This window comes from Andrena cerasifolii, chromosome 12 (assembly GCF_050908995.1).
Source record: "Andrena cerasifolii isolate SP2316 chromosome 12, iyAndCera1_principal, whole genome shotgun sequence".
NCBI lineage: Eukaryota > Metazoa > Arthropoda > Insecta > Hymenoptera > Andrenidae > Andrena > Andrena cerasifolii.
This window is the reverse complement of record NC_135129.1, coordinates 7750603-7765492: the sequence shown is the minus strand read 5'-3', so window position 1 is coordinate 7765492 and position 14890 is coordinate 7750603. Positions and strand designations below refer to the sequence as shown.

The window sequence follows — 14890 nt, the reverse complement described above, 5'->3', positions numbered from 1 at the left end:
GTCAGACTTGAAAGCAACATAACCTAGTTCCTAGTAGTAGGAACTTCCTACCTCCTATATCGAAAACATATTCCACTTACAAATAAAACCGTGAATCCCATAAATTATTCTTAAACCAAGAAAAAACAAATCATTTGTAATTTCTATCGAACCTATTTCAATAAGATCTTAAGCCCAACATAGTCCCTAATACCTGGTTATCAAAAATACATATGAATAGTAAACAACGAAATTATTTGAACGCTGATTTAGATACGAAGTTACCTAATTACAAGTGCAATCAAATCAGATCCATTAAATACGAAATATTAACTCTCCATTATCTGTAACCACCAACAACGATTCGAAGAAAATTGGTCGATTAACTACTAAGAAAATAATGCAACAAACCTTCAGGTTTTCCAAGTTCAACGAAGCTAAGCAGCTCCCAAATTTTCCCGGAATCCTCCTAGTTGTACAGCACGTTAAAGATGTCGCGCAGCGCATTAAAATATAATTTTAACTTATTGTTAAAGCACACCGCATAGCAAGTCATCTCGATTGTTGCAGAAAAGCCACTGACTTTAAAAACCGCCTCCGCGGCTCCTTCTATCTCTCTCCCTCCTCGAGGCCCTCTCCTTCCCCCTTTAAATTCAAAACAAGCGACGTCCGCAGTACTCGGTATGAGTTTCTTTTTCGATTTGATAAGACGCGTGTTTTTGAGCATGCTGCAGTTAATTTGGTTCGGTCAGAAGCGAATAACGAATTCGTTGAGCATATATGTCAAGACGAACACGGGGAATACACTAGCTGTCGACCTGGACCCAAAATGGCACATAAAGAACGTGAAAGAGATAGTTGCCTCCCAGATGGGAATATCGCCAGAGGATATAAAAATTATATTTGCCGGTAAAGAGTTGCACAACTCGACCATAATTGAGGTGAGCAGATGAAACGTACAACCAGCTATCGCTGACAACTTGGAACCTACGAGACGCCGAGCAATTTGCGCGCAGTAACCTCACTTGTTACTGTATTCTCTCGTAAATATATCTGACACCATTTCAGGAGTGCGACTTGGGCCAGCAGAGTATCCTGCACGCGATTCGAACACCTCCTCAGAGACTTAACAGAAGTAAAGACGAGAGCACTATCGAGGAGTTCTCAGAAGCCTCCGAGTTGAACGATAGCGGTGGCAAGCCGCTGAACGAAACTCTTACCGATTTACCGTTAGATGAGTCGGATCTGCAAGAAAGTTCGTCCACGGAAGGTAGAATAATCGTAGCCTTTTAAAGGGTAAACAGAAATAGCTACAGCGCATATCTATTAAATGCCTCGAACTCTATCGTGGTGTATAGCTACCGTCTGGTTTACAGAGCAGCTGGGCAGCCGGGCGCACTTCTTCGTACACTGTTCGGCGCCCTGCAAAGCGGTGACGACAGGAAAGCTGAGAGTGAGATGCGCCACTTGCAACAGCGGGGCGGTCACTGTGGACAAGGATCCTCAGTGTTGGCCGGACGTACTGCTGCCGCGTAGAATAACGGTTCACTGCGAAAATGATTTATGCCCAGCACCTACCTCGCTTTCCGACGACGATACCTCGTCTCAAGTTTTATACGCTCGTTTCTACTTTAAGTGCGCGAACCATGCTAGTCTGGGAGAGAAAGACGAGGCGGTCCCTCTTTACCTTGTGAAGCCGAACTTAAGGAAGATTCCTTGCCTTGCTTGTACAGACGTTAGGTGATTGACCTGTTGAATACGACGTACATAGCACGAGATAACAGTGTTTGTTGATAAAACTTATATTTTGGTAGAGATACAGTATTGGTATTCCCATGCGAGGCTGGTCACGTCACTTGTCTGGATTGCTTCAGGGAGTACTGTTCAGTTCGCTTAAGAGAGCGGCAGTTCCAGTTCGACGATGTTAAAGGCTATTACACTCTTCCGTGTCCAGCAGGATGTCCGGACTCTTTCATCCCCGAAGTCCATCATTTCCATCTTCTTACGCCGGAGCAGGTATTTTGTAGAAAGAAGGAACCTTTGAAGATCCTCAGTTACTTGAATACACGTATTACGTAGTACGAGCAGTACCAAAGATTCAGCACAGAAGAGTACGTTCTACGCTCCGGGGGCCTTTTATGTCCAAGACCAGACTGCGGAATGGGTATTATACCAGCTTCTCCGGATGATGGGAGCAATGATGAGTGCAGGAGGATTCAATGTATCGGTGGTTGTGGGGTAATTGTATAAAACGGAAGAGTTTCCAAAATATATCCGTCTCGGTTGACGGTAAGAGCATTAACGGGGCATTATGTGTCTTCAGTACGTCTTCTGCAGAAGATGTTTACAAGGATTCCATGTAGGAGAATGCGAATCACAGCCGTCTGAATCTAACAATACAGTAAACAAATCTGGTGGATACTCGGTGGATCCACTGAAGGCTAAAGATGTACTTAAAATCAATATTCATGCTCTGTCTGTGTCTCGATTACAAATATTTAAGTGCACGATATTTTATTTTGCAGGCGAAATGGGATGAAGCTAGTAAGAAGACTATACAAATATCGACGAAACCATGTCCAAAGTGTAGAACTCCAACCGAAAGAGACGGTGAGTGATTACGTCGCGGAAAGATTAAAAGCACGATACATTTAAAGGCAGGCTCTCACTACGCCTCGCCTCGGTTTATTTTATTCTTCCTGTGCTTTTCTTATGTAGTTTGACCATTTGACTCGCACTGCGCCTCGCTTCGTCTCGCCTCGGCGCGACTTCGAGCCGTGGATTCTTCCTCGAGAGTATTTTGAGGAAGAGAGGCGAGGCTTAGTGTGAGTAGGGAATTCAATTCCGGGATCCCGGCTGTTTTTTGGATTCTAAAACTTCTGGGATTTGATATATCAAGTTATAACTTATCCCGGAGATTTCGAGAATTTTTAAAAACGTAAATTACTTTATGAACAACTGAAAAATATAAAATTGGAATCCAAAAAACAGCCGGGATGGCGAGGCGAGGTGTAGTGAGAGCCCACCTTTATAGTGTTTAAATCGCTATGATATTACGTTTCTTTCAGGAGGATGCATGCACATGGTTTGTACGAGAGCAGGCTGCGGCTACCATTGGTGCTGGGTATGTCAAACACAATGGACCAGGGATTGCATGGGCAATCATTGGTTCGGTTAATGTACAACGAATATTTAGAAGCTTATACATCATTGTAATATATTATTGGTCTGTACAAATGTAAAAGAACTATTTTCTTTAAAAACTAGACGGTTGCTAGTCAATTTAGAGAAGTATCTAGGAAGAAATTCTACAAGATTCGAATGTCTCCTGGGAAAGAGAACATTTTTATATCGTATTTTTCCATCATACCACTTTGTAACTGTATGAATAATTAATTTATTAAAATCGTCTTTGGTTTATAAGAACCTGGCCACGACTTGGCGTGAATTAATCATTGCTCGTAAATGTTAGTAAATTATGGAGAAACTGTGCCTTTACGCGTTTGTATGTAAAAAGAGACAGTGCATAGCACGAGATCCTGTCTGTGAATAAATAACCGTATGTTCGAAACGAGCAAATTATTGTCTTACGAATTTTATTGCTCCTCATTTAACTGTCAGGGAGAAGCGACGTCTGCACGTGCAGTATACTTTATTTTAACGTTTACATTATCCAATACATATCCTCTAAAAACATTAAGACACAATCTTAGGACGGATTGATTTCTTGGAAATCGAAATTGAATTTCTATCAATTGATTGCAAAGCACATAGATCACTGCTTCAACAGCTCGCCAGAATAACATCCGCGAGCTGTTTAAAAGTCCATTTACAAATACTAACACGTATTTCTGTTTTATCATGTGCTATCAATATTCTTTCTTGTAGCTACTTCGCATTATTCTCTGCGCTATATTATACCTTTACATATTGCCCAAATATTCTGATCCTTGTTAGAAAATTTATCCTACACTTATCAATGATTCCGAGCTCCTACGTATATTATTCGCATTGCACTTAAGCGAACGACGTGCACAATTTCATACTTACTTCGCCTTTAGACCCTGCTCTTATTCGATCACCTATCTATTGAAACAGATATGGAAGTCGTCGAGTAGCGACTCCGTAGCATAAATAAGACCAGTCGTATTACATACTTAGATCAAATCGCTGTGGTTTGCGGAGCAGGTGGCGGTGTCAGTGGTGTCCAAGCGGCGGCCTGATGATCGTTGGGTGGGATATCTGACTCCTGTCGGTGATGTCTGTCGATGACTGTCGTCAGATATCTCCTGTTCTCGTCTGGCTGTACATCGTTCAGCGTGTCCGCACTCTGGTCCGAGTAGCTGACAGGTATATGATGCTCCTTCGAGGGAGTGTCATATTCGACGCTGACAGGGGACACTGTTCCCGTTTGCTGGATCGGCTGCAGATGCAGCATTTGGGAATGATGGTGTTGCAGGTGACGGTCAGGTGTTGTCGACTGCACAGGGGAGGACTGGTACTCGTGCACGTACTCGTCAACCGGCGGAACCGCATCGGTGCCATTCGGGTGCAAGGGATGGTGTAATCCAGAGTGAGGGACCGAAGTGTACGACGACATCTGATGATGCAAGTGGAGGTTCAGGTTCAAGTAGGATTGCTGTTGCTGCTGCTGTTCGGAAAGGGTGGTGGGATGAATCCAAGCGGAGGTGTCTGCGCAGTGACCATGTTCTTGAGGGACGGAAGATAGGTTAGACGGTACATACAGAGTGCACCCAGTGGCCGTGGTCGGTGACGCTGTCCCAACAGCGCCTCTACTGAACACTGCGTGCGAGGATGAAGTAGGAGACGGCGAGGGAGACGTTGGCCACTCCTGAGCGGGTGGTAAGCAAGCTGGATTTAGATTCTGCAAAGGTTCTGGGCTCCGTGGCGACCACCCTGACGCTGTCACGTAGGCTGTGGAATGGAGGAGTTGCACTGGGCTGTATGGATCCGTACGTTGCTCTGTAATTTGAAAATCCTCTCTGATCGACGGGGTAAGAGAAGCAGCTCCTAATAAATTTATAGCGGGCTCAAGAAACCGTACCATCTTGAATATACTTGTGTCTCAAAGTATAAGGCGTCGACCTGCAAGTATTCCTATGGCCAGCCGTGGAGATGGTGCAAGGGTTAGACAGGTGATTGTTAACCGTCACTGATGCCTGATTCTGTGCAGCTGCGATGGCAGTGGCGGTATTATATTCATATCCCATAGCGGGCTGTGGCAAAAACCAAGCGCCTGTGTCTGTAATTCATAACCCATCTCTTCAATTCCTTCACAATTACCAACGCAATGAAAACACATTTTCAGGTAAACCCCGCAGTTGTTCGGTGATTACCAACCAACCGACTCACATTGCGGATAAGTTTGCGGATCAGCAGGCCTCTCCTTGGCATCCAGGAACGCCTTTGCGAATGGATTGTATTTGATCTTCAGATTTGTCACTTCCTCGTTCTGGTAGGCAGTCACTGCTATGAACTGCGTCTCCGGATAGCGGTACGTGAGGACCTGGACAGGATTTGCTCAAGTTCCATAATAATAACAGAGAAATGCTAAGCTCAAATACTGAAAGATTCCTGCGGCGTCGTACCGTTCTCTGCTCCACCGCGTCCACGCGAACTAGATGAACGCGAGGCTCGTATTTGTGCAAGGAATTCAGCATGATCTGCCCGTTCCCGTTAGATTTATTCGTCAGCTTCACCTTCGCAAAGGACACCGCCTCCTTCATCCAATGGGACCCGAAGTTCGGGCTCTCCGGGTGTATGTAAATCGGATTCGGAGGGGCCACTTCTGCCTTGCCGCCTGGTACCCACTCCCCGTTAACGTATTTCCATCTACAGAAATATTTAAAACTACTATATATAATTTAATGAGACTTTCTGCATTGTATTAAGGATGTCTTAAATTATAGAAATATGTTTTTTGTTCTATAATTAATCATTGCAGACGGCACTGAGGAGTCGTTAAAGTCAAGGTGTCAAAAAATTGATCCAAATCGGTGGGACCTATATCTCCAAAAGTTATTATCCGATTCGACTGAAACTTTTTTTATTTTGAAGAATATACTTCTGGCTATGGGGGAAGCCAGAACAAATTACAAAAACAACATTTTTTTAGAAAATAACGACACTTGAAGTTTGAAATCACTTTCCCCTATATTTTTCACCCTATCAACGCCTTTGAAAATTATAAATTCTCATTTTCTTATATTTTTCTTCTGGTACCCCCTAGCCAGAAGTATATTCTTAAAAATAAAAAAAATTTCAGTCGAATCGGATAACTTTTGGAGATACAGGGCCCACCGTTTTGAGAACTCTGTTTCGAGAAAAACGCATTTAAAGTTTTACGCGAGTGTTACCCATGCATTTGCCGCTACTAAAATGCCTATAATTTCGGGAATTTTACGAATTTCAACAAATCCTTTTAAACGCTTACTCCTAAAATGTTGAACATTCGAAAAAATGAAATAAAACAAAAAATCGACTTTTAGACCGGAACCTCCCCTTAAGGTTCTTCCTCCACTTTCGCTCTTTTCATCTCTTCCTGCAGGTCTCTTCCTACCTGTGCGGGTCCACCTGGACGAACTCGAGGAGGAGGGTGTACATAGCTTTCGGCTCCAATCCCCTGGCGACCACCTTCACCACCGGGAACATTCGCCTGAAATGTAAAAACCGATCAAGTCACCGGATGGCTGTTCGTGCAGGGTTTATTGGCCCCCGGGGGGCGTCTTATCTATATCGAAGCACGATTTCTGTGGTACCAGCTACTACGAGACGCTACGCACCCCAGAGGAGCAGGATTTTTATAAACACTAATGAAAGTAACACCGACGGCGGCGATCGGCCAGAGGAATCGTGCCAGCGGCAATAAAACTTTACGATCCTCAGGATCTCGGGGAAAACACGTCCGCCTGTTCGGCCTGGTACCCCACGAACACCTCTCGCAGATCCACAGGACTGTAATCGTTTTTAATAATACACGAATCGTAAAAGCCGCTGGCCAGGCTACACCGTCGCTGGGTGTCTTTTGATCCGACCCGCGATTTCCCTCGGCCAATGTGGCCTGCGCTAAAGCTTCTTTCATTCAGGCTTCCTTTTTGAATTTTGCTGGAGCTCTGGGCTCCTGCTGTTGGAACGAAGTGAACTGTTTCGTGAAGAAGTATTTATTTCGGTGGTAATTCAATTTATAGAGCAGTGGTTCGTTAGGGGTAGAGCTAGGAAAAGGGGTGGTTTATGAAAGGGAAAAGTGCAGATTGTGCATTTTTGTGCCTTGTAGAATAGAAAAATCGACGATTTGGTTATAATGAGACTGTTACTCAGGGTTCGGCGAAATTGTTTCGATTTTCTCAAAACCAGGTTTTTCGAATCGGGGGCCATGAGATTTCAAGATCCACTGGACCAACTCACAAGGGAACATCCCGAACCCGGAAATTCAGAAAATTCTGAAACTTCGTGAATATCTAGGGACTTTCCCCCCGATTACAACGCAATTTTTGTTTGCTGCCCAAATTCACCCTAAGGGGGTGTAATTGACCCCTGAAAATCCGGTTATTTTCCGGTTTTCTGTTATAACTCGTGAACTGTAAAATATTTTTTTCACCAAATGATAGATCTAATTAAAAGAAGTAACTTTTGCCTCGAAACTTCTTTTCTATCCTTACATTTCGCGAGTTATGGCCGCAGTGTGACCCCATGTTTTGTTTTTCACAATAACTTTAAAACAGTCAACTGTGTTTGATTTTCTTTTTTCTCTGCTGAAAAAATTTGTAAAGATAGTTTAAATATCAATAAGTATGTAGCAATAAACTGAATAATAATAAAATGTATGGTTTCTTTGTAAAAAAAATCCAAAATAACGTGACGAAAACGCTTGGTCAGACCAGACTACCCCCTTAAGCTAGTTGCAATTAAAATTACCGGGGTTGCGTGTAAGGGTAGGTACGTTTAATATTGGAGCTTGGAATGAAACTATAAGAGCGTGGATCGAACGCGTTTATCGTTGGTCATCTCTAGAAACCGTAGATCTGCTCGTTGCTCCAATATAAAACACTTCCATTACAAAACAGTACAATGTATTTCGACCCCTCGCTCTTATCGTCGCTCTGATCGTTTATCGCAGCTCTGCCATAAAAGTACCCTTACCGAATCGAGCGAGGAAGGAACACGCGTGGAACATTTATCCGCGTGAATCATCTGAATTCTCGTAACACTTTGCAACGCTCTTTTTCACTTCTGCATACATCTCTCCCCTCCTTGCCGCGGCACAAGCGTATGAACTATTATTTTTACCTTCTGCCTCGTTCGCACCGACGCTCTAATTAATACATTTTTACGCGCGACGGAGAGCCATCGCTACCTTACAACCAACGGATCTCCTTCCACCTTCTCGAGAGCACGGAGCTCGTGATTAGCTACTCAAATCCTTGATCAGTACGCACTCTTCGAAAAGAATGAATGGCACAAGTGGCAGTCAGTTCACCGATTCCCCCTGCACCATTTCAGTTCAAACAAACAGCTGAAAAATCTCTAACACGGTACTCACCCCGCATTACCCCAAACGGCACATTAATAAGGGATGTACCACGGCACGACCCAACCATCACAATGAGCTGAAATTCCGAGGAGTAGGGAAGCATAGGGAGAGGATCACTATCATACAATTTTAGCCTCGGGTATTTGTTAGTTCCTGAGATATTAATAAAAAACTTTGAGGCTGAGAAACAGTCGCGCGGCGACGAGAAGATGGTTGGCTTAGTAACATCTGTACAGGTAGATTTCCATGTGTCATGCCGACAGTTTTTAATTAATATCTCAGAAACTAACAAACACCCGAAGCTAAGATTTGATATCAGACGTCCTCTCCCCCTGCCGCAGAACCCCTCCAAATTTCGATTCATTACGATGGTCGGGTCATGTCGTAGTACAGCCTTAGCGAGTTCCCAGAACTCAGGACTCACCTGCCATTCTTCGTGACGATCATTTCGTTGGTTAGGCACTGGAACTTGGTCCACAGGTCCCTGTCCTCGAGGGACAGCGAAAGAGGCAGGCCCTGCCCGCCACTGATCGTCATGCCACCGAGATTCTGTCCAGAGACCACGGTCCTCTCGTCGTTCTGCTCCCCTCGGTCCTCCTCAGGGCTGGCTCGGCTTCTCCCAGCGCCGTTGCGATCCCTTTCGCGCTCCTCGTGGGCCTCCCTTTCCCGTTCCCTCTCGCAGCACGAGGAGCGCGCTGGAGAGCCAGGGGTGGTACTCGCTGGCTGCATAATCCCCGAACTCCTGTTCCCTCCGAGTTGCGCTCGGCTATCCTTCCCGCGATATTCCCTCCGACCCTGTCGACAACCCCCGCTCGGAAGAGGCACGAATTTCGAAGAGGACGCTTCCAACAAGGTCGCCAACTGGGTCCGCCGACGGCGAAGCGGAGCGGAGGCCGGCGGCGCGCCTCTTCGTGGAAGGAAGACACAGCAGGTGGACAGCTAGCCCGAGCAGGGGGAGCTTGATTCCTCGGGCAGGTTCGATCTCCCCCGATCGAATTAACGGCGGAGGCCGAGGAGAAAAAGAGGAGAGCTCCCGGCGAAGGGTGAGAAGCCGTCGGAGGAAGATGGAGGATCCGGATCGGTGTTCCTGGGCTACTATGTGCCGCGTGGTCCCGCTCGTAACACTTGGGCGCGATATTTCACACTAGTCGGCGAGGACGAGCCGAAGACTGGCTAGCTGACATATCTTCCTCTCTGTTCGACGCCTCTTTCTTTTCTCTATTACGCGACGGTGCTCGCGAGGGAACCGTCCAATCGATGCCAGCGGCACGGCCCCCCCTGTTCCCTGGCACGCTAATTGAACTCTAAATTAGGAACCACCGCCAAGGCAGCATGGCGGCCCGGATGACCTGGCCAGGGATCCTCTCCATTGGTCACGCGAGCCCACCGGCGGCCAGGTAGTTCTCTTCCTCGGACAGGGACCCGTTGGTCGACGCCTTTTTGCGGCTAGCACCGCCAATGAAGCAGCGGGACCATTTCACGGTTTCACGTCGGTTGGTCGATCCTCTCGAATGCACGAGGGCCTCCAGTCCGCCCACGCGGCAGTCGCGAGCTCCGCGCTGCTACGCGCGCTTCGATCTCCTCGATCCAGCGCGATCGCGTCCCGAGCTCGCTCGTCTCACCGGCGAGTATTTGCGAGCTGTGCTTCCTTTCTCTCTCTTTCTCTCTCTCTCTCTCTGTCTCTCTGTCCACGATTATGTTCAGAAGTGCAACCGGTAGGAAGATCGTAGGTCGGGTGGATCTGCCAGGGAACGGAGATGGGACTAGCCTCTGGGATGGTACCAGAACAGCCGCTGCAGGGGGTACCAGTGACGAAACGCTTCCATGTCCAGATTCAACTGCAGTGCTTTGATGAAGCTTGGGATGCTTCCTAAGTTAAGGACGTCCACTCGGAGGCTGGAGGAAGGAGCTCCACTGGCTGGTAATTATCTTAGAGTGTTGCTTGCGAGGTTCCGCGCTGGTGGACGGTGGGTCTGCTTGGTTCAGCTGGCTAAGAATGGAAATTAAGTATATTAGTGATATGACGGTTGCTGAAAGGTTCTTGGAAGATTTTAAATAGCTACTCACCTATTTAATGGTTTAAAGGCCATTATTATTGTGAGGGTAGTTAAGGCGTTATGTGCAGGCGCGAATTGAAGAGTCCTTGTAGAAAACACTGTAAGAAGAAAAATTTAGAAAACAAATTTATCGGGTAATGTTCTGTGTACTAATAGTAATACTATAGTAGAGAGTTTGATTTTTTGGACTTACAGTGTTTTCAAAAAAGACTCTTCAGTTAAGGGGCTGTTCAGGTCTAGAGCCCATACAAATAGGTGATCTTTGAGAATTAATTAAAGGAAAACTACTGTATTTAATTTAATGGGACTTTTTGCATTGTATTAAGGACGTGTTAGATTATGGAAATATATTTTTTGTTTTATAATCAATCATTGAACACGGCTCTGGGGAGTCTTTAAAGTCGAGGCGTCAAAAAATTCATCCAAATCGGTGGAACCTGTAGCACCTTAAACTATTGGTCTGAAATGAAAAACAATGCCAGATTATTAAGACATTGCCAGACATTCTTTGAGAAAATAACGACGCTTGAAGTTTGAAATCACTTTTCCACTTTTTCTTTAGATTGTAATGGTTTTGTTTTAAAAAAATTCCCAAGTTCGCATCATTTTTCGTCATTTTTGGATTAAACCCTTTTGGGATACAAGGAAGCATCTTTAAACTTGCAGAAAATATTTTTTTTATGTCGATCCTTTCTATTATTTATTAATTATTGTGAAATCTTGTCCACCTCTTCGACGATGTAACTCCTGCTGTCGGGATGTGTAGCACCTATCACGATCATCTGATTGCAAACAAAATAAAAGTGTTTGAAAGCTAGACTGCTTACGCTGGGATTGGTCCAATTTAAAGGAAAAAAAATGAAAAATTGAAAGAGTTATAGCGTTTGAAAGAAAAAGTAAGTTTTTTCCTTTGACAAATTTTTCATATTATTCTTTATACCGACCAAAAATTATTATAAATAAAAACGAAAATAAAGATGTTAGGTCCAGTATCAGCGTAAATTATTTAACTTTAAGAAAAGTTTCTCCTTTTTGCAATCATCCCTAGTAGCATTTATTGTTGGCATTTTGATGGCCAACTAATTCCCAACTTGGGGATACTGTGGGCCAACCAGAAATGCTACTAGGGATATGACTGTGATAGATGCTGCACCTGACGCCAACATCGTCAAAGAGGTCAAAACGATTCCACAATCGACGTAAAAAAATATTTTTTGCAAGTTTAAAGATGCCTCTTTATATCGCAAAAGAGTTTAATGCAATATTAACAATACTTTTTTTAAAAAAAAATCATAAGTTTCGGGGGCTGTTACACGAGACTCTCCCTTAAGTTTAATGCACTACTGTGACAAGTGGCGCGCCCAGAGGGGAGGCCAAGGGGCCCTGGCACCCCCAAAGAAGGGCCCCTGCAAAAAGAAAAGAAAACTAGATTTTATTCCTCAAATAAATTTCCATAATTACTCAATGAATTTTTACCTATCTGAATTTTTATTAAAAATATTTTCATCCGTTCAACTCGGCACCCCCAAGATTCAATCCCGAGTGCGCCACTGCCTCGCCCTTAACTTCCAACTCGGGAAAAAAATTGCTCCGCGGACTCTGACATTTTAATCACGAGCAGGCAAAGTGTTCACAGAACATATTCAACTCGAAATGGCCCCTTCCACGTAACCATCGATTCTTCCCGGACGCTGCAGGCACAGTTCCATCTTCGTCGATGAAACGATCCTGGATACCAGGGGGGCCGCGGCTGCAGGCGAAACGGTCCAGCCGCCTCCCCCCTGATGGGCAGGCTAGACTGACCGTTTCCAGTCAAATGACAAAAATCAACAGCAAGTTACGTCTGGCCGGCCGATGTATCGCGAGTAGATATTTGAGCAGGACCGTTTCTTTGTTTGCCATCGAGCGCGGTTTTGGCCAGTGTAACCATCCAGCCCTGGCTGCTATTTGTGCTAGTCATTTCGTGCAGGGAAAAGTCGCGACGTTATCGGCTGCCGCGAGGATGTAACGGAGCTACACGGATGACGTTCCGTAATTTGTTCAACGGTCCAGCCTGCACCCCGGCTATTAGCGAAACATTGGCTCGTTGAAAGCGGTCACCTCCACTTCGAGAGGGAGTCGAGGATGGACCTGAAAAGATAAGGGGCGCAAGTGGGTAAATTTGCGGGCAACTAAGTCTCTTCGCTTGACTTCTGCGACGGCTACTTTGTTTTTAAATATTTCCCTCCCGAGGGGTAGCTTTGTGGCTCCAGAGGGGCTCTCAGGGGTACTGCAGAGTAGTAATAGTTGAGGAGCCCTGTGGAAAACAGGCACATACCACCACGTTTTGCTATTAACTAGGTGACGGAATTACACTGCATTGCAGGAAAGAATTAAGAGTACCCTCAAGACGCTTGAAAAATCCGTGGTTTTCATGAATTAAACAAAAAGAAACTGAACAGTGTATACTAAAAAAGCTTTGTGGACATTATTGCTGCGTATTTGCAGAGTAAGATGTGCAAAATGGTGCTTAGGATTCAGGGCCCGATATAGGGGACTTTAGGGGCGGCAAAATTGGTAGAAAGAAAAAAATTAGAATAAAAATTAATTAATAAGAAAGCAAAGTTTTTTGAAAAGGGGCAACAAAGTACGTAATACGTGTTTGAATTTAGAAATTGTTTTTAAATAGTTACTAAATTTTGTATAAAACAAAAAGCTCTTATTATTCAACAAATAAGTACCTACAAAATTTTTCCTAGAATTTGTTTCTTTGTAATTAATTGAAACAGAAATGCTGCATTTTAGTCAGGAACGACTGCCTAGTGCCCTTAATGACACAAAAAAGAAGAGAATTTATGCATGTGCAGCTATGCCTGCTTTCCTCTTGGAATTTACCAAAGCTCATACACCCTACGGAATTAACCGCGAGAGAAGTCATAATGAACTGAATAGAAGATCGTCGCTCGGTGGTCGCAAAGCTGTGCTCCATGATTTCTTCGTATCTCTTCCCTTCTCAAGTAAATACTCCAAAGCTGAGAAATGACCGAGTGGTCTGTGCTCCATCTCTAAGATATACGTACATTCTTCTTCCAATTCCACTATCTTCAATACTGTATCCACCTCCTGAATCCTCCTGAGAGATTCTCCACAATTCACTCTCCACTCTGAAACACTCGGACGATGCTAATTTCTATCTAGGATGCTTTTATGAATTTATTGGCCCCGCCTAATCGAGAGGCGGGGAGCATTCGTGGATACTTCTTCCTGGAGGTTGCGATTCCGTATTTCAGAGATGCATCAACAGTGGCGGGGGCAATAAAAATGAAAGGGAAAGAAAAAACCTGGGGGGAGAATAAGGCGAGGCTTTACCTCGAGAAATGCAACGTCCACTGTCTCGTAAGTCGTTTACGACACGGATATCCCGTCACTACCTGCTGTTTAGGTAGCTCACCTGACCGATTGGGAGGTCCACGATTCTGTGTTTTATCGCGTTTGAAGAGTGCCGCTCCTCCCGGCTCGTCCACAATAAACATCCACGATTACGATCGCTTTGATAAACCGTCGCACCGCCTCGGCCGGGGCTTTTGTTCCTCTGTTTACAAGCTGCCGTCGGATACCTCGGTAGGATACCTCCGCAGAAACGGAAGCGATTAATTCGCTTCCAGTGGCGCGCGCCCGCGACAGTGACCCCGTCGACAAACAATTCGTATCTCTGAATCCTCCCTTCTGTCTGGATAAAGGAGAGTCTGCAAACAGGCATTGATTTCAATTGATTCCTGCGCACCCCCTACGATTGTGGTACCTTCGAGCCAGAAATGGGGAAAATTTTTATTTAACCAGGCGCGCTTTGTAAACTCCGTTCACCGATCTGCGTATTTCCTTCATTAGGTCTCGGTAAGACAAACATTCTCTTCGTGGTGTGTTTCAAGAATCCTATGATGCTTGTGCCAGTTGATTTTCATTTTTCATGTTAAAAATGTTTTACAAGTACTATTTTTGTGTTTTTAAATACATTTACTGTATTTTTGGATACATTGATAATATTTTCCCATCACATTTAATTTAAGTCACCACTGTCAACAGAGAAACCGTTTCTGAAGTGTAATGTATAAGGGGGCTGAAATGATTATTTTCAACTGATGAACTGAGTTCACAACGCGCCTGCTCGTGTACCTCTCATTGGCGCGCCCTACCGAGGGTTAAATAACATTTCCGTGTCGAGTAAAATTAACTCGGGCTAACGAACGAATGACGAATAATTCTTTTAACTTTTATTCGTTATTCGAAATTTTATTTATATAAAAATCTGACCCGTCTCTGCTTG

The 14890-nt window shown here is 44.7% G+C and overlaps 2 protein-coding genes across 2 annotated transcripts; one reads left to right on the top strand and one right to left on the bottom strand.

Moving 5' to 3' along the window:
- Positions 1 to 375: 375 nt before the first annotated feature.
- Positions 376 to 3558, top strand: Park (E3 ubiquitin-protein ligase parkin). The gene is made up of 8 exons (XM_076824250.1): positions 376 to 920; positions 1048 to 1249; positions 1356 to 1719; positions 1794 to 1995; positions 2059 to 2217; positions 2303 to 2428; positions 2505 to 2589; positions 3048 to 3558. The coding sequence occupies exons 1-8, from the start codon at positions 663 to 665 to the stop codon at positions 3155 to 3157; spliced, it is 1506 nt and encodes a 501-aa protein (XP_076680365.1). The 5' UTR covers positions 376 to 662; the 3' UTR covers positions 3158 to 3558.
- Positions 3550 to 14729, bottom strand: Byn (T-domain transcriptional activator brachyenteron). Its single transcript, XM_076824248.1, has 7 exons — positions 10598 to 14729; positions 8955 to 10520; positions 6560 to 6655; positions 5589 to 5832; positions 5353 to 5506; positions 5045 to 5242; positions 3550 to 4962 (listed from the first exon to the last, which is right to left on the bottom strand). The coding sequence occupies exons 2-7, from the start codon at positions 9257 to 9259 to the stop codon at positions 4142 to 4144; spliced, it is 1818 nt and encodes a 605-aa protein (XP_076680363.1). The 5' UTR covers positions 9260 to 10520; positions 10598 to 14729; the 3' UTR covers positions 3550 to 4141.
- Between the last annotated feature and the right edge of the window lie 161 nt (positions 14730 to 14890).